The sequence below is a fragment of the Anthonomus grandis genome, chromosome 20, assembly GCF_022605725.1.
Source record: "Anthonomus grandis grandis chromosome 20, icAntGran1.3, whole genome shotgun sequence".
Lineage (NCBI taxonomy): Eukaryota > Metazoa > Arthropoda > Insecta > Coleoptera > Curculionidae > Anthonomus > Anthonomus grandis.
In genome coordinates, this window is record NC_065565.1 from 7374543 (window position 1) to 7400444 (window position 25902).

Consider the following 25902-nt stretch of genomic DNA (forward strand, 5'->3'; position numbering starts at 1 on the left):
GCTCATAACTTCACTTCTAGTGCTCAGAACGAGTTGATTTTTGCTTTAAAAGATTGTTTAGAGTGTTCTTAAGCTTTCATTGAAAAAATCATGAAATTCCATGCATCAGAAGCATTTTTATTCAATTTTTTGGAAATCATGTCCAAGAGCAAAGACAGTCTGAGGTAACTTGGCTCATAACTCCACTTCTAGTGCTCAGAACGAGTTGATTTTTGCTTTAAAAGATTCTTTAGAGTGTTCTTAAGCTTTCATTGAAGAAATCACGAAATTCCATGCATCAGAAGCATTTTTATTCAAATATAAGCAACTATATAAAGCAATGTTTAATTCGGCAACAACTTTGTTCGAGTATACCTAAAAAACCGCTTTAAGGAATTTCATTGTGTTTTCAGGAAAACTTTGAAGCTTTTCTTGTGCACAAAACCACGTATTAAACTTCCTTGTAAGTTAAATACTTTTGCTGAAAACCACTGGGTTTTGATGACTTCTGGGTACATCTCGATGACTAATTGAAAACCTTCAAAATTGCCCATTTCTCATTGGAACCTCCATAAATAACAGGAGATACATTAAAAATTAATCACTTAAGCCCTAACAGGCTCTTCAGACAGTCTTTTCCCTAAAAATATCGTTTTTTCCTAAAAAAAAAGGCACCTTAAACCTTAACAGTTAAAACATTAAAAGATAAAGGGCTTTCAAGGGAAACCACTCGATTTGAACCAAAAGGACAAAAAACTCCATTTTGAGGCCCCTTATGCGCCAAAACGGCCCTAAAACCATAAAAAACACCCTCAAATCCCAGTTGCTGTACCACCAAAAGTGAATAACCTCACTTTTGGTGGTAAACCAAGGTTATGTTGAAGGTTATGTTTTGTGATGGTAAGTAAACAAACCACGAAATTCCATGTGGCATTAAAAGTCGTAAAAGTAGTACCTTGCTAAGGCTCTACCCTAAGTATAGATCGTTTTCTTGCGGCTCAACAGTACCCAGGTTCCTTAGCATGGAACCACTTAAAATTGACGTAGAGTTTTGGTTAGTATCCTTATAACCCCCCCAGCCCCCATCAGCCCTAAATACCCATTGATCGAGGTCGATTTCAGCAACAAATGTGGTTACTTGCAAAAATTCGAGGAGCTCAAGCACCACATCGAACAGAAGCACCCTCGGGTGGCAGTTGAAGGGCATGAGGGACGAAGAGGTTATGCCGAACCACCCAGATGATCAATCATAAACTGATTGTTCAGTATTCTCGTAGGCTCTTTCGAGGTAACAATCAATGGGGATGTGGTGCATTCGAAGCTACAGACCCTGGCATATCCGGACTACGAAGATTTGGGGAATTTAATTAGGGATGCGGAGCAGGGAAGACCCTCGAAGCGTCAGTGTAAACAGCAACCGATCACTTCCTGCTCGATTTCGTGAGCTCGAAGTTGAATTTTAGTGTAAATAGTGCAACTGTGTAAATAAATTAGTGAAGAGTAAGTTGATGGTATTTGATTATTTGCCCAAAGACGTTTTGCTTTTCAGCTTCGATTGTTCAGGTTTTTGGAAAGCATGTTTAAGAGGGAGGACAGTTTCAGGTAAGTTAGGTCATAACTTTAGTTCTAGTGATCTGATTGGGTTGATTTTTGTTTTAAAAGATTCTTTCAAGTGTTCTTCAGCTTCTAGTGAAGGAATCATCGAAATCCGTGCATTAGAAGCATTTTTATTCAAGTTTTAGGAAGTTGAGTCCGAGAGGTAAGTCAGTTTCAAGTAACTTGGGTCATAACTCCACTTCTAGTGCTCGGATTTGGTTGATTTTTGCTTTAAAAGATTCTATGAAGTGTTCTTTAACTTTTAGTGAAAAAATCATGAAAATCCATGCATCAGAAGCATTTTTATTCAAGTTTTTGGAAGTCAAGCTCAAGAACAAAGACAGTTTCAGGTAAGTTGGGTCATAACTTCAGTTCTAGTGCTCGGAATTGGTTGATTTTTGCTTTAAAAGATTCTTTGAAGTGTTCTTTAACTTTTAGTGAAGAAATCATGAAAACCCATGCATCAGAAGCATTTTTATTCAAGTTTTTGGAAATCAAGTTCAAGAACAAAGACAGTTTCAGGTAAGTTGGGTCATAACTTCAGTTCTAGTGCTCGGATCAGGTTGATTTTTGCTTTAAAAGATTCTTTGAAGTGTTCTTTAACTTTTAGTGAAAAAATCATGAAAATCCATGCATCAGAAGCATTTTTATTCAAGTTTTTGGAAGTCAAGCTCAAGAACAAAGACAGTTTCAGGTAAGTTGGGTCATAACTTCAGTTCTAGTGTTCGGAATTGGTTGATTTTTACTTTAAAAGATTCTTTGAAGTGTTCTTTAACTTTTAGTGAAAAAATCATGAAAATCCATGCATCAGAAGCATTTTTATTCAAGTTTTGGGAAGTCCAGCTCAAGAACAAAGACAGTTTTAGGTAAGTTGGGTCATAACTTCACTTCTGGTGCTCGGATCAGGTTGATTTTTGTTTTAAAAGATTCTTTGAAGTGTTCTTTAACACTTTTAGTGAAGAAATCATGAAAATCCATGCATCAGAAGCATTTTTATTCAAGTTTTTGGAAATCAAGTTCAAGAACAAAGACAGTTTCAGGTAAGTTGGGTTATAACTTCACTTCTGGTGTTCAGATCAGGTTGATTTTTGTTTGAAAAGATTCTTTGCAGAGTTCTTCAACTTCTATTGAAAAAATCTTAAAAATCCATGCATCAGAAGCATTTTTATCCAAGTTTTTGGAAATCAAGTCCAAGGCACAGATGGTTCCAGGTAACTTGGGTCATAATTCCACTTCTAGTGCTCGGATCAGGTTGATTTTTGTTTTAAAAGATTCTTTGAAGAGTTCTTCAACTTCTATTGAAGAAATCATGAAAATCCATGCATCAGAAGCATTTTTAATCAAGTTTTTGGAAATCAAGTTCAAGAACAAAGACAGTTTCAGGTAAGTTGGGTCATAACCTCACTTCTAGTGCGCCCCCCTCTGACAGTCAATATGACATATGTCAAAGACAAAACCACTTGACAGGACGTTTCTGTCGTCCTCTTTGTCACTCGCTGTCAAAAAAAAAAGAACAACACACTTTACATATAAATAAATTCTTTATTGGCATAGCAACGGTACAATATGGAGTCGACCAATGACAGCTGACGTCTTGGCTCGTGTGCTAGCGTGCGGCGAGTATATAAATCTTAATTAATTAATTAGTACTTATAAGAAGAAGTGTCCAAGTTAAAACTCTGCATCTGTTGGTCGATCCAGTCCCTGAACAGGGCGACGTTGACGTAAACGCCGGGGGTCTGGTTCTCGCCGCACCCGATCCCCCAGGCGACAATTCCGACTTGGTAGTACCGGTCACCGCGTTGTCCCGCTATAGGACACACCAAAGGGCTCCCCCCGTCCCCTTTGCACGTGTCCTTCCCCGGTTGCCCCCCCGCGCACACGAACGAATTGTGCAACTCGAAAAACTTCCCCAATCGGGTGGTACGGAGCAGTTCCTGGCATTTGTCGTTGGGGACCAATGGCAGATCGATTTTCTTCAAGATCACTTGATACTTCCCCCGTTGACCGAACACGTCTTTGCCCCAACCGGTGGCGTAACACGTGGCCGAGTCCGGTACGACCCCCTGCGGCGGTAAACAAATCGGTTCGACGTTATCCGCGATCGCGAGCGGCGATTCCAACAACAACAACGCGATATCGTTATATAAAGCGCCCGCGTAGTACTGCGGGTGCACCACCACCCTCTGCACCATCCGATCCTGGTGCGGGAAGATCTCCTGGGTGTGTTGGGTGTCCCACTCGCCCGCCCGCACCTTGAACGTTTTCTTTTTGCCGGCGACGCAGTGGGCGGCGGTCACCACCACGCGGGGGTGGACGATCGCGCCCCCGCACTGGTACACGTTCAACGCGTTCGAGTTTCCCTCGACGGTTTCCTCCCGCAGGACGGCCACCATCCAGGGAAACTCGCCGAATTGCGCCTCCTGCTCCTTGTCGCCGGTTATCCGGAACCCGACCCCCTCCGGGTGACGGTACCCGCAGCCGGTCGGTTTTTCCGGCGGCGGGGCGGGCGTGATCGGTTCCTTGACGGTCGCCTTTTTCTCGCAACAGACCTCGAGGTAGCTGCTGCACGGACCGTCGTTTAACCTGGATTACGAGGGAGTGAGTGAGTGAGTGAGAGAGAGAGAGAGGGGAGATATCACTATTCAAGCTGATGGAGAGAGAGAGAGAGAGAGAGAGAGAGTGAGAGATGATGCAGTATGAATAGAAATATTGAGTCGTTTTTTCAAACAAAATTTTGATATTGTCAAAGGCTTTAGGAAAATCTCAATATCTTGAAAACTCTTCAAAGGATTTTATTGATTTTGGTTTCATATGAAAGCCTATGAGTTTCTTTATCAAAAAGGTCTCTACAAGTTTCCTTGTAACTACAGCCCTTTTGGAGTTATTCAACTGTTTTTCGGTACATTAAAAAAAATCTTGATTCAGTCAAAGGCTTCACAAAAATCCCAATATCTTTGAAACTACTGTAAGGATTTTATTGATTTTGGTTTCATATGAAAGCCAATGAGTTTCTTTACGAAAAAGGTCCTTACGAGTTTCCTTGTATCTACAGCCCTTTTGGAGTTATTCAACTGTTTTTTGATACATTAAAAAAAACCTTGATACAGTCAAAGGCTTCACAAAAATCCCAATATCTTTGAAACCACTGTAAGGATTTTATTGATTTTGGTTTCATATGAAAGCCAATGAGTTTTTTTATCAAAAAGGTCCTTACAAGTTTCCTTGCATCTACAGCCCTTTTGGAGCTATTCAACTGTTTTTCGGTACATTAAAAAAACCTTGATACAGTCAAAGGCTTCACAAAAATCCCAATATCTTTGAAACTACTGCAAGGATTTTATTGATTTTAGCTTCATATGAAAGCCAATGAGTTTCTTTATCAAAAAGGTCCTTACAAGTTTCCTCGTATCTACAGCCCTTTCGGAGTTATTCACTTCCTCTCAGGAACACAAACGGGACCACATTATCCCAAAAGGGCACGCGAGAAATAAATCGACCTACACATATGCGTCTCAAAATCAAGACACCTATGCATTTGAAGGTCACCCTGACGTATTTACACATGTAACATTAACTTTCTAATCACGTAAATTTTATTACGTCGTTAACATGCAAACAAACGGGTAATTCCCCATCGTGTAGTCATTAATAAACATCCAATTAACAAACAAATATGTCGATGACGTAAGTGACAACCGGGGTCAAAGGTGTCTTGATGCACCGAGTATAGAGTGCGGAAATGGATGTTCTCGCACTCGCTTACCTGTGGCGCCACCTTCAAAACAACTAAATACTAACCTGATATCAATGATTCCTTCTCCATTGGTATTAATAGAGCCGTTGATGCAATTGTAATACGGGACGCACTCGCACTGGCCACTTCCGGTTCCCACGTTGGTCTGTATGTTCGGTGAGGAAGTGCTAGTACCACTTCCGGTATCCGGTTTAGGTCCGAAAATGTCCTGAATGTTTTGTTCTAGAATATTATCTAAAAAAAAAAAAATAAGGTTAACGTTACGTGCCCCCCCCCTTAAAAGCGGCTTAACAGTACCGTTGTTGGTCGCTTTCGTAGTACCGCCCTTGGCGTCGTTCAAGAGTTCCGTTAAACTTTTCGAGCCCTGCGCCTCCGGTTGACCCTGCGCGGAGAAGATCAAGAGGGCGGCGCTTATGAGGGCGAAAAGGGGGTCGGGACGCATCTGAAACGTTGTTAACTGTCAAATTTGAAGTTCAAGTACATTAGCGCACGTCAGACATGAGTTTGTCCGACGTGTATATCCAGAGTAATTCATATATAGACAAGGTGATGATTGATTACGGCCTATGGTACGACGTTAACGTAACCTCAATATCAAACGTCAAAGCAGACATAACCTATAATTTTTGACATATTTGACGGTTTTCCTCCCATGTTATTGAGTTAGGGAATTTGAAGTCGCTTGGAAGGATATTGAAGGAGGTTGGAGCTAAATAGGCCTAGATTGGCATTCCGTACATTGTTTGGGCACTTGGGCTTTTCTGTGCACATTTGGTTAATTGCTTATAGTTGCATTGATATATTAAATATGATTATGTGATATGTGTGGTGAAATTTTTTGTTTCTTACAGGCGCTCCTGGACTAACAATTCCATTATCTTGACTTCTAGTAAACGGATTTTAGTGATTTTTTCAAAAAAGTTTTATAAGACTTTTTTGTTGTTTTTTAAGCGATTTATCGATTTCCAAAAAAAAATTCAAAAATTTCAAAAATTTTTTTTTTTCAAATTTTTCACCCAAAAGTCTCCGATTTTTCAAAAATCCTCCATAACTTCCTTATTTTGAGATTTACGACAAAATGTCATTCTTTATAATTTGTTCTATTTTTGAATAGGAATCCAATGCTAAAACAAAATTTTCCATATTCCCAGCAGTTTTCGAGAAAATGAGGAAAAACTGTTAAGAGATTTTTCCCAATTTTCCGGAAAACCGTTGGACCTGAAAATTATTTTTCTATTGCATCTGATGCGCATTGAAATTCCAAACAACTTCTGTTTAAACAATTTTTCCCTCCAACCAATAGTTTTCCAAAAAAAAAATAAAAACCGAAATTATGTACATTTTTCCATGGGTACCCCTTTGGATTTTTTGAGGAAGACTCTTTTCGCTATAACTTTTTTCAGGTACATTTTTCAAAAAAGTTTTATAAGACTTTTTTCATGTTTTTTAAGCGATTAATCGATTTTCAAAAAAAAAAATCAAAAATTTCGAAAAATTTTTTTTTCAAATTTTTCACCCAAAAATTTTCCAATTTTTCAAAAATTCCCTATAACTTCCTTATTTTGAGATTTACGACAAAATATAATTCTTTATAATTTGTTCTATTTTTGAAGAGGAATCCAATGCTGCAAAAAAAATTTTAATATTCCCAATAGTTTTCGAGAAAATGGCGGAAAACTGTCAAGAGGTTTTTCTCAATTTTCCGGAAAACTGCTGGACCTAAAAATTATTTTTCCATTGCATCTGATGCGCATTGAAATTCCAAACAACTTTTGTTTAAACAATTTTTTGCTCCAATTAATAGTTTTCCAGAAAAAAAATAAAAACCGAAATTATGAACATTTTTCCAGGGGTACCCATTTGGATTTTTTAAGGAAGACTCTTTTCGCTATAACTTTTTTCAGGTACATTTTTCAAAAAAGTTTTATAAGACTTTTTTCATGTTTTTTAAGCGATTAATCGATTTTCAAAAAAAAAATTCAAAAATTTCGGAAAATTTTTTTTTCAAATTTTTCACCCAAAAATTTTCCAATTTTTCAAAAATTCCCTATAACTTCCTTATTTTGAGATTTATGACAAAATATAATTCTTTATAATTTGTTCTATTTTTGAAGAGGAATCCAATGCTGCAAAAAATTTTTTAATATTCCCAATGGTTTTCGAGAAAATGGCGGAAAACTGTCAAGAGGTTTTTTTCAATTTTCCGGAAAACTGCTGGACCTAAAAATTATTTTTCCATTGCATCTGATGCGCATTGAAATTCCAAACAACTTTTGTTCAAACAATTTTCTTCTCCAACCAATAGTTTTCCAAAAAAAAATAAAAACCGAAATTATGAACATTTTTCCAGGGGTACCCCTTTGGATTTTTTGAGGAAGACTCTTTTCGCTATAACTTTTTTCAGGTACATTTTTCAAAAAAGTTTTATAAGACTTTTTTCATGTTTTTTAAGCGATTTATCGATTTCCAAAAAAAAATTCAAATTTTTTCAAAATTTTTTTTTTCAAATTTTTCACCCAAAAATTCTCCGATTTTTCAAAAATCCTCCATAACTTCCTTATTTTGAGATTTACAACAAAATGTCATTCTTTATAATTTGTTCTATTTTTGAAGAGGAATCCAATGCTGCAAAAAAATTTTTAATATTCCAAATAGTTTTCCAGAAAATGGCGGAAAACTGTAAAGAGCTTTTTCTCAATTTTCCGGAAAACTGTTGGACCTAAAAATTAGTTTTCTATCGCATCTGATGCGCATTGAAATTCCGAACAACTTTTGTTCAAACAATTTTCTTCTCCAACCAATAGTTTTCCAGAAAAAAAATAAAAACCGAAATTATGAACATTTTTCCAGGGGTACCCCTTTGGATTTTTTGAGGAAGACTCTTTTCGCTATAACTTTTTTCAGGTACATTTTTCAAAAAAGTTTTATAAGACTTTTTTCGTGTTTTTTAAGCGATTAATTGATTTTCGAAAAAAAAATTCAAAAATTTCGAAAAATTTTTTTTTCAAATTTTTTACCCAAAAATTTTCCAATTTTTCAAAAATCCTCCATAACTTCCTTATTTTGAGATTTACGATAAAATGTCATTCTCTATAATTTGTTATATTTTTGATTTGGAATCCAATGCTAAAAGAAAATTTTCAATATTCCCAGCAGTTTTCGAGAAAATGAGGAAAAACTGTTAAGAGGTTTTTCCCAATTTTCCGGAAAACTGCTGGACCTAAAAATTATTTTTCTATTGCATCTGATGCACATTGAAATTCCAAACAACTTTTATTCAAACAATTTTCTTCTCCAACCAATAGTTTTCCAGAAAAAAAATAAAAACTGAAAATTTGAACATTTTTCCAGGGGTACCCCTTTGGATTTTTTCGCTATAACTTCTTTCCGGTGACTTTTTCAAAAGAGACTAAAAAAGACTTCAGACTAGTCCACAAATGAAGAATTTTTAAATTTGGACTACTAGAATCCGAGATATGCACTTGCCAATGAGAGACAAATTATTTTGTTCCTTACAGGCACTCCTGGACTAAGAATTCCATTATCTTGACTTCTAGTCAACGAATTTTAGTGATTTTTTCAAAAAAGACTAAAAAAGACTTCAGACTAGTCCACAAATCAATAATTTTTAAATTTGGACTACTAGAATCCGAGATATGCACTTGCCAATGAGAGACAAATTATTTTGTTCCTTACAGGCACTCCTGGACTAAGAATTCCATTATCTTGACTTCTAGTCAACGAATTTTAGTGATTTTTTCAAAAAAGACTAAAAAAGACTTCAGACTAGTCCACAAATCAATAATTTTTAAATTTGGACTACTAGAATCCGAGATATTAACTTGCCAATAAGAGACAAATTATTTTCCTCCTTACAGGCACTCCTGGACTAAGAATTCCAATATCTTGACTTCTAGTCAAAGGATCTTAGTGATTTTTTCAAAAAAGACTAATAAAAACTTCATACTAGTCAATAAATCAATAAACTCCATAACCCAATACATAAAAACAAAGAACGAATAAACCAAAACCGGTCATAGTTCACACCAGCACAAACTACTTACTGATTGTATTATTACTTCTTGCGTTATTAAGCACCATTATATTCAAATTAAAGGCAAACATCTTACATAATAACATTTATATTTAGATTCACTTGTTTACTAGTCAATAACAATAATATTAATTAATTAATTAATTAATTAATTAATTAAAATGTCGCTACAACAACAATTTAAAAAAAGAGTGCAATTTACCTTTATGTTTAAATGCTTCACTAAAAACAACAACAAACGAGCAGAAACGGGCAGATTTATTATTCACCGGTACCCAATACGAGGACGGTTCCAGTGAGCGGTACCAGCCACGACTGAATTTATTTATTTATCTATTTATTAACGACGATGACCATCAAACTGGTACTCCTTGAAGGCTCAATCTTTCAGAAAAACCCAAACTGGTACACGGGTACTGACTAACCGAATAAGTGACTGTATGATGATAATCTTTAAGACCACTGGTACCACCACCACAAGCAGCAGCACTCACCACTTCGATCTTCGTATCTTATAGACGATGATAATCCTCGGGTCGGTTTATCATCATTAGGTCAGAAATTAATAGTCGGTCGGTCGGATCAGTGGGTTTTCCCTCGTCCTTCTTCGATCAGAACGTTTTGTCCAGTTTATTGTAGTTCTTACATTTTGTGTCTTAACAGTGGCGGATCGAGGTGAAGGTAAGAAGGGGATTCCCCCTCCCCGGAGAAAAAAAAGAAAAAAAATGGAGTCAGGGTCTTATTTGGGTTTTTTTCTTTTTTTTGATCAGGGGCGTATCTAGTGATTAATTTTGCTGAATTCTGCATGCCTGTATTAATATCAGGTTATGTATTAATATGGCTTTATATCATGGGATGATCTGTGGGGGTTTGTAGGGCAAAGGAAATGCCTGATGAAGGAAAACCCCCTTTAACTTTGGAAATTTCCAATTTTTAATTTTTTTTATAGATACATTTATTGTTTTAAATTAAATACCCTTTGCATCAATGCAATTTTCACGAAAATCGGTGGGAAATTAAGGAAACTGGTCCAGTTTACCTCTTACACATCTTCACTTGCCCAAAGTTGCGCTTAACGCATGTTTTTGATTGTTTATTGCGTGCGAGAGAGGGTGTACTGTACGTCGTTTGTTAAAGCTCTTGCAGATGTTTGCCCTACAGGGGATCGTTCTGGTTCATTCATTATTGGTTAATGTGGGGTATTCTGAAGGGTTTTTTGAAGAAATGACTGAAATCGGTGCGCTAGAAGTCGAGATAATTGAATTCTTAGTCCAGGAGTGCCTGTAAGGAACCAAATAATTTGTCTCTTATTGGAAAGTGAATATCTTGGGTTCTAGTAGTCCAAATTTAGAAATGATTGATTCGTGGACTAGTCTGAAGTCTTTTTTAGTCTTAATTGAAAAAATCACTAAAATCCGTTGACTACAAGTCAAGATAATGGAAATCTTAGTCCAGGAGTGCCTGTAAGGAACCAAATAATTTGTCTCTTATTGGCAAGTGAATATCTTGAGTTCTATTAGTCCAAATTTGGAAATTCTTGATTTATTGAGTAGTCTGAAGTCTTTTTTAGTCATTTTTGAAAAAATCACTAAAATCCGTTGACTAGAAGTCAAGATAATGGAATTCTTAGTCCAGGAGTGCCTGTAAGGAAGAAAATAATTTGCCTCTTATTGGCAAGTGAATATCTCCGGTTCTATTAGTCCAAATTTGGAAATTCTTGATTTATTGACTAGTCTGAAGTCTTTTTTAGTCTTGACTGAAAAAATCACTAAGATCCGTTTACTAGAAGTCAAGATATTGGAATTCTTAGTACAGGAGTGCCTGTAAGGAAGAAAATAATTTGCCTCTTATTGGCAAGTGAATATCTCGGGTTCTAGTAGTCCAAATTTAGAAATTATTGATTTATTGACTAGTCTGAAGTCTTTTTTAGCCTTTTTTGAAAAAATCACTAAAATCCATTCATTAGAAGTCAAAATAATGGAATTCTTAGTCCAGGAGTGCCTGTAAGGAGGAAAATAATTTGTCTCTTATTGGCAAGTGAATATCTCGGATTCTAGTAGTCCAAATTTAGAAATTCTTAATTTATTAACTAGTCTGAAGTCTTTTTTAGTCTTTTTTGAAAAAATCACTAAAATCCGTTTACTAGAAGTCAAGATATTGGAATTCTTAGTCCAGGAGTGCCTGTAAGGAGGAAAATAATTTGTCTCTTATTGGCAATAAGTGAATATCTAACGCACGTACGGAATGCCAATCGCAATCAGTTGTTTATCTCTTAAATATGTCCTCCTAATAGAAATTATAGGTTAGGGTCATATTGACATTGACACTTATAAGGTTATGTCGATTTCAAGACACGTCAAACCATAGGCGTACGCGGGAAATATACGAAGATAAACAATTATATCTTTTAAATATTTTATTGTAAAAGAAACATAACCTATAATATAGGTTATGGACATTTTTAAGGTTATGTAAATACATACGAGCATTTAATCAGGCGCATTATGTAGGTGCATTTAAAAGCAATTACATGACAGATAATTCCGCGACTTATATGAATATAAACGATGCACTTCGGTTGTTTTTTTACAAACAAGGAATTAATCTGGTTTTTCCATAATAATTTGTTTAATTATGAATCTCCTAACCTATAAATTATTACAATATGTCCATTTACTATGGAAATTCACGATAATAATGACTAATAAGACCTGCAGTACCCAAGTTCGGTCATACTGTGTCAAAGGCCTTCGCTAAATCATATCCAGAGCCTACTAATTAAATTAATTATTAAGTTTATCAATTGTTTCAGGGATGCATTACGTCTTACGCCTCACCCTGGTCATCACCCTATGCACCGCCCAAGATCCGGAACGTCTAAAGGAGATCTTCGGTAGCCCCGACGATCCTGGAAATCAGTTTAACCGTCTGGTGGAGGTGACCACCAAAAAGTCCCTGGGGCTCAGTGCCCTTCAAAAATGCGGAGAAGCGACCGGATTAGCCGACAGGTGGCTCTGCGTGCCGTATCACATGTGCGACAATAAAACCATAGTCGATAACGGGATCACTAGCGGATTCGGTTTGATTGATGTGAGGTAAGAGGTTAGGAAATGGATTTTCCAAGGAAATTGGTGAAACTGGAGGTTGGGAAAGTGGCCTGTAGGGTGCGCTCAAGTGTCCTCAATAAGAGGCATCAAGAATTTTCGAATTTCTATTGACAGTTTTCGAGATATGGACAGTTTTGTCCAGGAGGGTCTAGTGAAAATTGGGTCCAAGGACCTCAAAGTTTCTTCCAATTTTCCAAGAAAACTGGTGAAACTAGAGATTGGGAAAGTGGCCTGTAGGGTGCGCTCAAGTGTCCTGAATAAGAGGCATCAAGAATTTTCGAATTTCTATTGACAGTTTTTGAGATATGGACAGTTTTGTCCAGGAGGGTCTAGTGAAAATTGGGTCCAAGGACCTCAAAGTTTCATCCAATTTTCCAAGGAAACTGGTGAAACTAGAGATTGGGAAAGTGGACAGTAGGGTGCGCTCAAGTGTCCTTCGCAAGGGACATCAAAAATTTTCAAATGTTTTTTGACTAGTTTTTGAGATATGGACAGTTTTGTCCCGGAGGGTCTAGTGAAAATTGGGTCCAAGGACCTCAAAGTTTCTTCCAATTTTCCAAGGAAACTGGTGGAACTAGAGATTGGGAAAGTGGACAGTAGGGTGCGCTCAAGTGTCCTTTGCAAGGGACATCAAGAATTTCCAAATGTTTTTTGACAGTTTTTGAGATATGGACAGTTTTGTCCAGGAGGGTCTAATGAAAATTGGGTCCAGGGACCTTAAAATTTCATCCAATTTTCCAAGGAAACTGGTGAAACTAGAGATTGGGAAAGTGGACAGTAGGGTGCGCTCAAGTGTCCTTTGCAAGGGACATCAAGAATTTCCAAATGTTTTTTGACTAGTTTTTGAGATATGGACAGTTTTGTCCAGGAGGGTCTAATGAAAATTGGGTCCAAGGACCTTAAAATTTCATCCAATTTTCCAAGGAAACTGGTGAAACTAGAGATTGGGAAAGTGGACAGTAGGGTGCGCTCAAGTGTCCTTTGCAAGGGACATCAAGAATTTCCAAATGTTTTTTGACTAATTTTTGAGATATGGACAGTTTTGTCCAGGAGGGTCTAGTGAAAATTGGGTCCAAGGACCTTAAAGTTTCTTCCAATTTTCCAAGGAAACTGGTGAAACTAGAAATTGGGAAAGTGGGCAGTAGGGTGCGCTCAAGGGTCCTTTGCAAGGGACATCAAGAATTTCCAAATGTTTTTTGACTAATTTTTGAGATATGGACAGTTTTGTCCAGGAGGGTCTAATGAAAATTGGGTCCAGGGACCTTAAAATTTCATCCAATTTTCCAAGGAAACTGGTGAAACTAGAGATTGGGAAAGTGGACAGTAGGGTGCGCTCAAGTGTCCTTTGCAAGGGACATCAAGAATTTCCAAATGTTTTTTGACTAGTTTTTGAGATATGGACAGTTTTGTCCAGGAGGGTCTAATGAAAATTGGGTCCAAGGACCTTAAAATTTCATCCAATTTTCCAAGGAAACTGGTGAAACTAGAGATTGGGAAAGTGGACAGTAGGGTGCGCTCAAGTGTCCTTTGCAAGGGACATCAAGAATTTCCAAATGTTTTTTGACTAATTTTTGAGATATGGACAGTTTTGTCCAGGAGGGTCTAGTGAAAATTGGGTCCAAGGACCTTAAAGTTTCTTCCAATTTTCCAAGGAAACTGGTGAAACTAGAGATTGGAAAACTGGACAGTAGGGTGCGCTCAAGTGTCCTTTGCAAGGGACATCAAGAATTTCCAAATGTTTTTTGACTAATTTTTGAGATATGGACAGTTTTGTCCAGGAGGGTCTAGTGAAAATTGGGTCCAAGGACCTTAAAGTTTCTTCCAATTTTCCAAGGAAACTGGTGAAACTAGAAATTGGGAAAGTGGACAGTAGGGTGCGCTCAAGTGTCCTTAATAAGAGACGTCAAGAATTTCCAAATGTTTTTTGACTAGTTTTTGAGATATGGACAGTTTTGTCCAGGAGGGTCTAGTGAAAATTGGGTCCAAGGACCTTAAAGTTTCTTCCTATTTTCCAAGGAAACTGGTGAAACTAGAGATTGGGAAAGTGGACAGTAGGGTGCGCCCAAGTGTCCTTAATAAGAGACATCAAGAATTTCCAAATGTTTTTTGACAGTTTTTGAGATATGGACAGTTTTGTCCAGGAGGGTCTAATGAAAATTGGGTCCAGGGACCTTAAAATTTCATCCAATTTTCCAAGGAAACTGGTGAAACTAGAGATTGGGAAAGTGGACAGTAGGGTGCGCTCAAGTGTCCTTTGCAAGGGACATCAAGAATTTCCAAATGTTTTTTGACTAGTTTTTGAGATATGGACAGTTTTGTCCAGGAGGGTCTAATGAAAATTGGGTCCAAGGACCTTAAAATTTCATCCAATTTTCCAAGGAAACTGGTGAAACTAGAGATTGGGAAAGTGGACAGTAGGGTGCGCTCAAGTGTCCTTTGCAAGGGACATCAAGAATTTCCAAATGTTTTTTGACTAATTTTTGAGATATGGACAGTTTTGTCCAGGAGGGTCTAGTGAAAATTGGGTCCAAGGACCTTAAAGTTTCTTCCAATTTTCCAAGGAAACTGGTGAAACTAGAGATTGGAAAACTGGACAGTAGGGTGCGCTCAAGTGTCCTTTGCAAGGGACATCAAGAATTTCCAAATGTTTTTTGACTAATTTTTGAGATATGGACAGTTTTGTCCAGGAGGGTCTAGTGAAAATTGGGTCCAAGGACCTTAAAGTTTCTTCCAATTTTCCAAGGAAACTGGTGAAACTAGAAATTGGGAAAGTGGACAGTAGGGTGCGCTCAAGTGTCCTTAATAAGAGACGTCAAGAATTTCCAAATGTTTTTTGACTAGTTTTTGAGATATGGACAGTTTTGTCCAGGAGGGTCTAGCGGAAATTGGGTCCAAGGACCTTAAAGTTTCTTCCAATTTTCCAAGGAAACTGGTGAAACTAGAGATTGGAAAACTGGACAGTAGGGTGCGCTCAAGTGTCCTTTGCAAGGGACATCAAGAATTTCCAAATGTTTTTTGACTAATTTTTGAGATATGGACAGTTTTGTCCAGGAGGGTCTAGTGAAAATTGGGTCCAAGGACCTCAAAGTTTCTTCCAATTTTCCAAGGAAACTGGTGAAACTAGAGATTGGGAAAGTGGGCAGTAGGGTGCGCTCAAGTGTCCCTTCCAAGGGACATCAAGAATTTTCAAATGTTTTTTGACTAGTTTTTGAAATATGGACAGTTTTGTCCAGGAGGGTCTAGTGAAAATTGGGTCCAAGGACCTCAAAGTTTCTTCGAATTTTCCAAGGAAACTGGTGAAACTAGAGATTGGGAAAGTGGACAGTAGGGTGCGCTCAAGTGTCCTTTGCAAGGGACATCAAGAATTTCCAAATGTTTTTTGACTAGTTTTTGAGATATGGACAGTTTTGTCCAGGAGGTTCTAGTGAAAATTGGGTCCAAGGACCTCAAAGTTTCATCCAATTTTCCAAGGAAACTGGTGAAACTAGAGATTGGGAAAGTGGACAGTAGGGTGCGCTCAAGTGTCCTTTGCAAGGGACATCAAGAATTTCCAAATGTTTTTTGACTAGTTTTTGAGATATGGACAGTTTTGTCCAGGAGGTTCTAGTGAAAATTGGGTCCAAGGACCTCAAAGTTTCTTCTAATTTTCCAAGAAAACTGGTGAAACTAGAGATTGGGAAAGTGGGCAGTAGGGTGCGCTCAAGTGTCCTTTGCAAGGGACATCAAGAACTTCCAAATGTTTTTTGACTAGTTTTTGAGATACGGACAGTTTTGTCCAGGTGGGTCTAGCGAAAATTGGGTCCAAGGACCTCAAAGTTTCTTCCAATTTTCCAAGGAAACTGGTGAAACTAGAGATTGGGAAAGTGGACAGTAGGGTGCGCTCAAGTGTCCTTTGCAAGGGACATCAAGAATTTTCAAATGTTTTTTGACTAGTTTTTGAAATATGGACAGTTTTGTCCAGGAGGGTCTAGTGAAAATTGGGTCCAAGGACCTCAAAGTTTCTTCCAATTTTCCAAGGAAACTGGTGAAACTAGAAATTGGGAAAGTGGACAGTAGGGTGCGCTCAAGTGTCCTTAATAAGAGACGTCAAGAATTTCCAAATGTTTTTTGACTAGTTTTTGAGATATGGACAGTTTTGTCCAGGAGGGTCTAGCGGAAATTGGGTCCAAGAACCTTAAAGTTTCTTCCAATTTTCCAAGGAAACTGGTGAAACTAGAGATTGGAAAACTGGACAGTAGGGTGCGCTCAAGTGTCCTTTGCAAGGGACATCAAGAATTTCCAAATGTTTTTTGACTAATTTTTGAGATATGGACAGTTTTGTCCAGGAGGGTCTAGTGAAAATTGGGTCCAAGGACCTCAAAGTTTCTTCCAATTTTCCAAGGAAACTGGTGGAACTAGAGATTGGGAAAGTGGACAGTAGGGTGCGCTCAAGTGTCCTTTGCAAGGGACATCAAGAATTTCCAAATGTATTTTGACTAGTTTTTGAGATATGGACAGTTTTGTCCAGGAGGGTCTAGTGAAAATTGGGTCCAAGGACCTCAAAGTTTCTTCCAATTTTCCAAGGAAACTGGTGAAACTAGAGATTGGGAAAGTGGACACTAGGGTGCGCTCAAGTGTCCTTTGCAAGGGACATCAAGAATTTCCAAATGTTTTTTGACTAATTTTTGAGATATGGACAGTTTTGTCCAGGAGGGTCTAGTGAAAATTGGGTCCAAGGACCTTAAAGTTTCTTCCAATTTTCCAAGGAAACTGGTGAAACTAGAAATTGGGAAAGTGGACAGTAGGGTGCGCCCAAGTGTCCTTAATAAGAGACATCAAGAATTTCCAAATGTTTTTTGACAGTTTTTGAGATATGGACAGTTTTGTCCAGGAGGGTCTAATGAAAATTGGGTCCAGGGACCTTAAAATTTCATCCAATTTTCCAAGGAAACTGGTGAAACTAGAGATTGGGAAAGTGGACAGTAGGGTGCGCTCAAGTGTCCTTTGCAAGGGACATCAAGAATTTCCAAATGTTTTTTGACTAATTTTTGAGATATGGACAGTTTTGTCCAGGAGGGTCTAGTGAAAATTGGGTCCAAGGACCTTAAAGTTTCTTCCAATTTTCCAAGGAAACTGGTGAAACTAGAAATTGGGAAAGTGGACAGTAGGGTGCGCTCAAGTGTCCTTAATAAGAGACGTCAAGAATTTCCAAATGTTTTTTGACAGTTTTTGAGATATGGACAGTTTTGTCCAGGAGGGTCTAATGAAAATTGGGTCCAAGGACCTTAAAGTTTCTTCCAATTTTCCAAGGAAACTGGTGAAACTAGAAATTGGGAAAGTGGACAGTAGGGTGCGCCCAAGTGTCCTTAATAAGAGACGTCAAGAATTTCCAAATGTTTTTTGACAGTTTTTGAGATATGGACAGTTTTGTCCAGGAGGGTCTAGTGAAAATTGGGTCCAAGGACCTTAAAGTTTCTTCCAATTTTCCAAGGAAACTGGTGAAACTAGAAATTGGGAAAGTGGACAGTAGGGTGCGCTCAAGTGTCCTTAATAAGAGACGTCAAGAATTTCCAAATGTTTTTTGACAGTTTTTGAGATATGGACAGTTTTGTCCAGGAGGGTCTAGTGAAAATTGGGTCCAAGGACCTTAAAGTTTCTTCCAATTTTCCAAGGAAACTGGTGAAACTAGAAATTGGGAAAGTGGACAGTAGGGTGCGCCCAAGTGTCCTTAATAAGAGACGTCAAGAATTTCCAAATGTTTTTTGACAGTTTTTGAGATATGGACAGTTTTGTCCAGGAGGGTCTAATGAAAATTGGGTCCAAGGACCTTAAAATTTCATCCAATTTTCCAAGGAAACTGGTGAAACTAGAGATTGGGAAAGTGGACAGTAGGGTGCGCTCAAGTGTCCTTTGCAAGGGACATCAAGAATTTCCAAATGTTTTTTGACTAATTTTTGAGATATGGACAGTTTTGTCCAGGAGGGTCTAGTGAAAATTGGGTCCAAGGACCTTAAAGTTTCTTCCAATTTTCCAAGGAAACTGGTGAAACTAGAAATTGGGAAAGTGGACAGTAGGGTGCGCTCAAGTGTCCTTAATAAGAGACGTCAAGAATTTCCAAATGTTTTTTGACTAGTTTTTGAGATATGGACAGTTTTGTCCAGGAGGGTCTAGCGGAAATTGGGTCCAAGGACCTTAAAGTTTCTTCCAATTTTCCAAGGAAACTGGTGAAACTAGAGATTGGAAAACTGGACAGTAGGGTGCGCTCAAGTGTCCTTTGCAAGGGACATCAAGAATTTCCAAATGTTTTTTGACTAGTTTTTGAGATATGGACAGTTTTGTCCAGGAGGTTCTAGTGAAAATTGGGTCCAAGGACCTCAAAGTTTCTTCTAATTTTCCAAGAAAACTGGTGAAACTAGAGATTGGGAAAGTGGGCAGTAGGGTGCGCTCAAGTGTCCTTTGCAAGGGACATCAAGAATTTCCAAATGTTTTTTGACTAGTTTTTGAGATATGGACAGTTTTGTCCAGGAGGGTCTAGTGAAAATTGGGTCCAAGGACCTCAAAGTTTCTTCCTATCTTCCAAGGAAACTGGTGAAACTAGAGATTGGGAAAGTGGACAGTAGGGTGCGCTCAAGTGTCCTTTGCAAGGGACATCAAGAACTTCCAAATGTTTTTTGACTAGTTTTTGAGATACGGACAGTTTTGTCCAGGTGGGTCTAGCGAAAATTGGGTCCAAGGACCTCAAAGTTTCTTCCAATTTTCCAAGGAAACTGGTGAAACTAGAGATTGGGAAAGTGGACAGTAGGGTGCGCTCAAGTGTCCTTTGCAAGGGACATCAAGAATTTCCAAATGTTTTTTGACTAGTTTTTGAGATATGGACAGTTTTGTCCAGGAGGGTCTAGTGAAAATTGGGTCCAAGGACCTCAAAGTTTCTTCCTATCTTCCAAGGAAACTGGTGAAACTAGAGATTGGGAAAGTGGACAGTAGGGTGCGCTCAAGTGTCCTTTCCAAGAGACATCAAGAATTTTTAAATGTTTTTTGACTAGTTTTTGAGATATGGACAGTTTTGTCCAGGAGGGTCTAGTGAAAATTGGGCCCAAGGACCTCAAAGTTTCTTCCTATTTTCCAAGGAAACTGGTGAAACTAGAGATTGGGAAAGGGGACAGTAGGGTGCGCTCAAGTGTCCTTTCCAAGGGACATCAAGAATTTTCAAATGTTTTTTGACTAGTTTTTGAGATATGGGCAGTTTTGTCCAAGAGGGTCTAGTGAAAATTGGGTCCAAGGACCTCAAAGTTTCTTCCAATTTTCCAAGGAAACTGGTGAAACTAGAGATTGGGAAAGTGGGCAGTAGGGTGCGCTCAAGTGTCCTTTGCAAGGGACATCAAGAATTTCCAAATGTTTTTTGACTAGTTTTTGAGATATGGACAGTTTTGTCCAGGAGGGTCTAGTGAAAATTGGGTCCAAGGACCTTAAAGTTTCTTCCTATTTTCCAAGGAAACTGGTGAAACTAGAGATTGGGAAAGTGGACAGTAGGGTGCGCTCAAGTGTCCTTTGCAAGGGACAGTAAGAATTTCCAAATGTTCTTCGACCAGTTTTTGAGATATGGACAATTTCATCCAAGAAAGAACCGAACTTCCCATGACTTCAATGCTTGACAACCCAGACTATGGGAACCTTGACTGCCGAGGAGTACTGAGGAGTACTCTACAACCTCCAGACCCTTCCCCCTACCCCTCCTCCTAACAGAAACAACTCTACAGCTCTCTATCTAATCAACAGATTAGGAGACTCGGACGTGACAGATCCGTCGGAAATGCCCTGCAACCACTACCTGGACGTGTGCTGTAGAGACTCGGGGGGTGGTGCAGGTGAACGAAAACCGGACACCGGAGGCCCGTTTATCGACGAGGGCACCCCGGTACCGCCCCCGCAAGCCCCCCCGACGCCCCGACCCAGCTCCCTCCGTTGCGGCATAAGGAACGTCAACGGAATCGACTTTAAGATCACCGGAAACACGTAAGGGTCTTGGGTGCGCCCCCTTTAGGGTGCATATTCATTTGCAACAAATTTCTTAGGGACGAAGCCGAGTATGGGGAATTCCCTTGGATGGTGGCCATTTTAAACAGGACCAATCTGGTGTGCGGGGGGTCCCTTATAACCCCCAACGTGGTACTGACTGGGGCCCACTGCGTTGCCGAGTAAGAGGCGTCAATTTATTGTGAATTATGAGTTGGTGTTATGAGGGGCCTCTCTTGGTTTAATGCATTTGTTGTTTCAGTCTTCCCTTGGGGGCTTATAGGGTCAGGGCGGGTGAGTGGGACACTCAGACAGAGAAGGAACGTCTACCCTACCAAGAAAGGACAGTCAGGGAAGCAATAGTCCACGAATACTATCTCTCCAAAGTCCTGTATAACAATGTGGCACTATTGGTCTTAAGTACCCCCGTTTAGTCAAGCGGATAACATCGGAACCGTTTGTCTTCCTGCGCAAGACGAGGTCCTTAGTTCCAAGGAGTGTTTCGCCAGCGGATGGGGCAAAGACGTCTTCGGTAGGTGCAATCAAAGGCTTCAATTAAGTCACAAATTACGCATGCGCGTTGGTTTCAAGGTAAAAGCGGCAAGTACCAAGTGATCCTCAAAAAGAGACAGTTGCCGATCGTACCGTTCGATTCCTGCGAACGTACGTTGAGAACCACCCGATTGGGAGCGAACTTTGAACTGCACCGGAGTTTCCTGTGCGCCGGGGGGCAAAAGGGGGTCGACCTTTGTACGGTGAGTTTCTCTTTTTTCTCTCTGATCTCTTATTCCTTCTGATCCTGGCTACTGCAACTTGATTTTTTTTAAATGATAAATGTGTCCCCCCCAAGGGTGACGGTGGTGGACCCCTGGTATGTCCGGACCCAAGGACGCCAGGAAGATACGTGCAAGCGGGAATCGTCTCCTGGGGGATCGGGTGCGGCCAGGAGAACGTTCCCGGAGTATACGCGGACGTGGCCAAGTTCCGGAACTGGATCGACGCGAAATTGGCCCAATTAAACATCAAGACAACCGATTATTAATATCGATAATAATAATTTTTTTTTTTTATAAGTAAACTGGTCCTTTTTTAGTGTTTCATTTATTTTCCTCAATTACACCCGCAAAACGACGCAACCGATTTGAATTACCCGCCAATTTACAATTTAAATTACGCGGGGTTTTACGTCACACGCTCATCACGTCATCCGGTTAATTAGTTGGCCGCGAGCGTTCTAGATGGCGCCGCTAGAAAAGTGGGGGTGAGAATGTTCTGGTTGCAGTGAACACAGAGGCGGAGATGAGCGGTGGGCGAGGGATGGGGTGCGGGGGGATTAACTAGGAGAAATAATTATAATTTATTTATCAATATATTTATATTTACGACCCGATGACGTATTGGGGAGTTTTCGCAATTTGATTGAAAAATTGCCCTATTTAGGGGAGTTTTCGCAATTTGATTGAAAAATTGACCTATTTGGGGAGTTTTCGCAATTCGATTGAAAAATTGACCTATTGAGGGAGTTTTCGCAATTTGATTGAAAAATTGCCTTCTTTGGGGAGTTTTCGCAATTTTATTGAAAAATTGACCTATTTGGGGAGTTTTCGCAATTCGATTGAAAAATTGCCTTCTTTGGGGAGTTTTTGCAATTGCGTTGTCTTGAATTGATGACGTCATTTAGTACAGGCTTTTTAAGTACAAATTTATTCAAAATTTGAGGAATTCGAATGTGACGTCTTTAGTACAATTTTCTGATTTTTTAGTACGAATTTATTAAATGTTTTGTTTTTGCTAAAGAAAGTATGACAACGTTGCATGAATCTTTGAAAAATTGATCTGTTGGGGAGTTTTCGCATTGATTTGAAAGTGACGTACATTTTTTTTTTAGTACAAATATTATAGACTGTAACATTTTTATTAAAGAACGTATGGCAACATTGCAATATAAGAGTGGACTTAATGGAGAGTTTTCGCAATTTCATTAATTTGAAGGTTACGTCATTTAGTAGAATTCTTTTTCTGCTAAAGTATGGCCATATTATAAAATAATTAGAAAAGTCGACTTATTAGGGAGTTTTCGCAATTGACGACATTTAGTAAGTATAGTTTGTTTTAATTTTTTTAGTACAAATTTATTCATTTTTTTAATAGACTGTAATATTTATTAGAAAACATTTTTTTTTGGTTAAGTATGGCAACATTGTAGAATTATTTACGGACCAACTGGGGGAGTTTTCGCAATTATTGCGTTATCTTGAAAGTATCTAGTTATTTAGTACAAATTCATTCAATTATTTTATAGGTATATATTGGAGAGTTTTCGCAATTGCGTTATTTTGAAAATAACGTTATTTAGTACAGTTTTTTTTAGTACAAATATAGACTACAATATTTATTGTAGAACATTTTTTTTGGTAAAGTATGGCAACATTGCGCAATAACTTATAGGGGAGTTTTCGTAATTGCATTCAATTTAACGTGACGTCATTTAGTACAATTTTTTTTTCACTGAAATCCGTTGACTAGAAGTCAAGATAAAGGAATTCTTAGTCCAGGAGTGCCTGTCAGGAAGAAAATAATTTGTCTCTTATTGGCAAGTGAATATCTCGGGTTCTAGTAGTCCAAATTTAAAAATTCTTGATTTGTGGACTAGTCTAAAGTCTTTTTTAGTCTTTTTTGAAAAAATCACTAATATTCGTTGACTAGAAGTCAAGATAATGGAATTCTTAGACCAGGAGTGCCTGTAAGTAAAAAAATTATTTGTCTCTTACTGGCAAGTGAATATCTTGGGTTCTAGTAGTCCAAATTTAGAAATTCTTGATTTTTGGACTAGTCTGAAGTCTTTTTAGTCTTTTTTGAAAAAATCACTAAAATCCGTTGACTAGAAGTCAAGATAAAGGAATTCTTAGTCCAGGAGTGCCTGTAAGGAAGAAAATAATTTGTCCCTTATTGGCAAGTGAATACAACATACAAGTAACATTTTTTTTTTGGTAAAGTATGGCAACATTGCACTAATTACTTATGGGGGAGTTTTCGCAACTGCATTCAACTGAACGTGACGTCATTTAGTACAATTACTACAAAAAAACAGTTAATCGTCAAAAATTGGTCACAGGTGGCACAACGACAAAACATTTTAATATTAAGGAGTTTTCGCAAGTCCGCTAGTGTGAAAGTGACGTCATTTAATACAAATAATGTTTCACTAACAATAAATTACAATGACAAAAATCGCGAAACTACTTAGAGACCCGCTGGGGGGGGGAGGGAGTTTTCGCACGTGCGCACGTCATTTAGTACATTTCTTTGCCCCGTTGTACAACAACTCATATAAGCCAATTAGGAGAGTTTTCGCACGGCAATTAATTAGAAAAACTGTTGCTCTAACGTTTAACCTTCCCGCTAATACACAAACTGTGGGGTGCCCCCCGGGCCCCTCCCTCCCCCCGCCCAGCACGTCTATTTCTTTCCGTTTCTTGTTCCGCGGGTCTCCGGGACGGGAGGGAGCCCCCCCGCGGCCCCACTCACGTCTATTCCGAAGCGCCAGTTACCACGAGCACCTCCCGAACGGCGACGAGCTTTAACGAGAGAGAGAGAGAGAGAGAGAACTTTAGTCTGTATCGTGACGTCACATAATTAGAGTAAATACAAAGTGTATTATAGACGAGTGAGATGGTGTCGGCGTGCCGTTTTCGTGTGTCGTGATTATTTTCAAGAAAATTTAATATTTAAAAAAAACAAAAATGGATTGTGGCGACGTGCAGGTGAGTTTTCCCTTTGTACGGGGGGGTTTCGTTATTTTAGGCCCACCCGCACCACTGTAAATTGAATTTTGTTATTATTGATAGATCCTGATGGTGATGTTTGTTTCGTGGTCTGTGTGTGTGTGTGTATTAAGTGCCCCCGTTTAAAATTAATCAAATTATATTATACATATTATATCCCACGCAGTTGTTTTTGTGTGTGTGTGTGTGTGCTTTGTTTAAGACAGTTGACGTTTATTATTAATAATAATAATAATAATAATAATGGTAATTAGGTGTCATTAATATATATATATATATATTGGGTCAAAAATACTAAAATAGTGTGTGAAGTGCTTTATATGGCATACAGATAAGCGAGTGCTTAGCAAATAGAGGTATTATTTAGATAATAATTTAAAAAATATTTATTTCACTTTCACTTACCTAAGAACCCACACACACACACACACACACAATATATATCCCTATATAATGTAATTAAATCAATTAACAAAGATGCTATTTTAATTGGCCAATTAAAATATTGATTGAGGCTCATTTTTAGAGAATAATAAGTCCCCCCCGGATTTGAAAACAAAGGAATGCAAATGGAGAGTCTATTTTTAGATATTGTGGCTCATTTAGGTTAGGTGCAAGTAATTAAATTGTTTGTTGTAGTAATAAGGCACTTATTGGGTCACTAGTCGAGGCCTCAATAAGGTTCGATATGCTGATGATGATCAATGTGTCAGAGAAAGATGGACTCGTTTAAATAATAATAAGTATGACAGAGAAACTAATTAACCTTGTTGCTTCAATAAAATTTATTGATAAATATAAGGCCTCAGTACTACTACTTACTACTCGGTTTTAATTAATATTGTTCATAGGTTAGGTAGGAGTCCCTTGTAGGTACTACATATGGAATAATAATTATTATTAGTCCTCTCGCTTGTAGGTTATGTGCAAACAATTATTATTATTATTATTATAATAATGTCGTCACTGCCTTCATTATTGTTATTTGTGTAACGTTTATAGCCCGTACAGGGCGGTACTCGGTTTACATTACAACTGAGTACCGTATCTATTTACCTGGGACGTACTTTAAGGGTGTTTTAATTGTTTCCCCCATTAATTAGCCCTAAAATAAATAAAATTGTGCAAAATCATGTTTTTTTTTAAATTTTTTTTATTTGAGGTTATGTTTGTTTTCTATTGACATGTGTCATGTCATGTCACTCAGGGCATCTGTCAGTAGGACAGGGAAGGGTACCTACGTCGTAACCTAACGAAATTTATTATTGTAGTAAATTAATAATCATAGAAATTAATTAATTAAATTGTTTTTTGTGGCATTTTTCCCTTTAATTAACGAATAAATATTAAATACTAACATAACCTCATAAATGACGTTTGTTTGACGTGACGGTTTGCCGAACTGTCATGCGTCAGAAAGAAAGAGAGAGAGAGAGAGAGAGAGAGGAACAAATACAGTAATAAATGACGTCATTATTATTATAATAGTAAATAATTATGTTAAATAATACAACAAATATAATTATAAACATAACCTCACAAGTGATTCTTCGTTTGACACTTGACTGACATAATGTGGCGCCAAAGAAAGACAGACTTAGGGCATATGCAATCATTAAGAGCGAGAGGGGC

At 38.2% G+C, this 25902-nt stretch overlaps 3 protein-coding genes and 2 long non-coding RNA genes across 55 annotated transcripts in view; 4 read left to right on the forward strand and 1 right to left on the reverse strand.

Moving 5' to 3' along the window:
* Positions 1 to 982: 982 nt before the first annotated feature.
* On the forward strand, positions 983 to 1483 carry LOC126747819 (uncharacterized). Its single transcript, XR_007664417.1, has 2 exons — positions 983 to 1033; positions 1102 to 1483. It is a non-coding gene; the product is annotated as an uncharacterized LOC126747819 (long non-coding RNA).
* Positions 1484 to 3097: 1614 nt separating this feature from the next.
* Positions 3098 to 24699, reverse strand: LOC126747811 (phenoloxidase-activating factor 2-like). 2 transcript variants are annotated; one of them, XM_050456719.1, is made up of 4 exons: positions 24676 to 24699; positions 5630 to 5774; positions 5377 to 5566; positions 3098 to 4161 (listed from the first exon to the last, which is right to left on the reverse strand). In XM_050456719.1, the coding sequence occupies exons 2-4, from the start codon at positions 5772 to 5774 to the stop codon at positions 3219 to 3221; spliced, it is 1278 nt and encodes a 425-aa protein (XP_050312676.1). In that variant the 5' UTR covers positions 24676 to 24699; the 3' UTR covers positions 3098 to 3218. The 2 variants fall into 2 exon arrangements, with proteins under 2 accessions (XP_050312676.1, XP_050312674.1); XM_050456717.1 differs by lacking the exon at positions 24676 to 24699 and adding an exon at positions 9589 to 9789.
* Positions 9874 to 21577, forward strand: LOC126747813 (phenoloxidase-activating factor 2-like). Its single transcript, XM_050456721.1, is given in 8 exon segments — positions 9874 to 10067; positions 12199 to 12481; positions 20249 to 20485; positions 20545 to 20667; positions 20748 to 20907; positions 20909 to 21017; positions 21077 to 21240; positions 21336 to 21577. Coding segments are annotated over 7 exon segments (1266 nt in total). The 5' UTR covers positions 9874 to 10067; positions 12199 to 12200; the 3' UTR covers positions 21528 to 21577.
* LOC126747823 (uncharacterized) lies at positions 16166 to 20224 on the forward strand. Its single transcript, XR_007664424.1, has 3 exons — positions 16166 to 16272; positions 18998 to 19179; positions 19908 to 20224. It is a non-coding gene; the product is annotated as an uncharacterized LOC126747823 (long non-coding RNA).
* The window catches only part of LOC126747799 (AT-rich interactive domain-containing protein 5B-like), a 30841-nt gene continuing 29028 nt past the window's right edge, over positions 24090 to 25902 (forward strand). For all 50 annotated transcript variants that reach the window (XM_050456603.1, XM_050456627.1, XM_050456644.1 and 47 more), the window contains exon 1: positions 24090 to 24249. In XM_050456603.1, the coding sequence (XP_050312560.1) occupies positions 24229 to 24249 (21 nt within the window). In that variant the 5' untranslated portion in view covers positions 24090 to 24228. The remainder of the gene's footprint in view (positions 24250 to 25902) is intronic.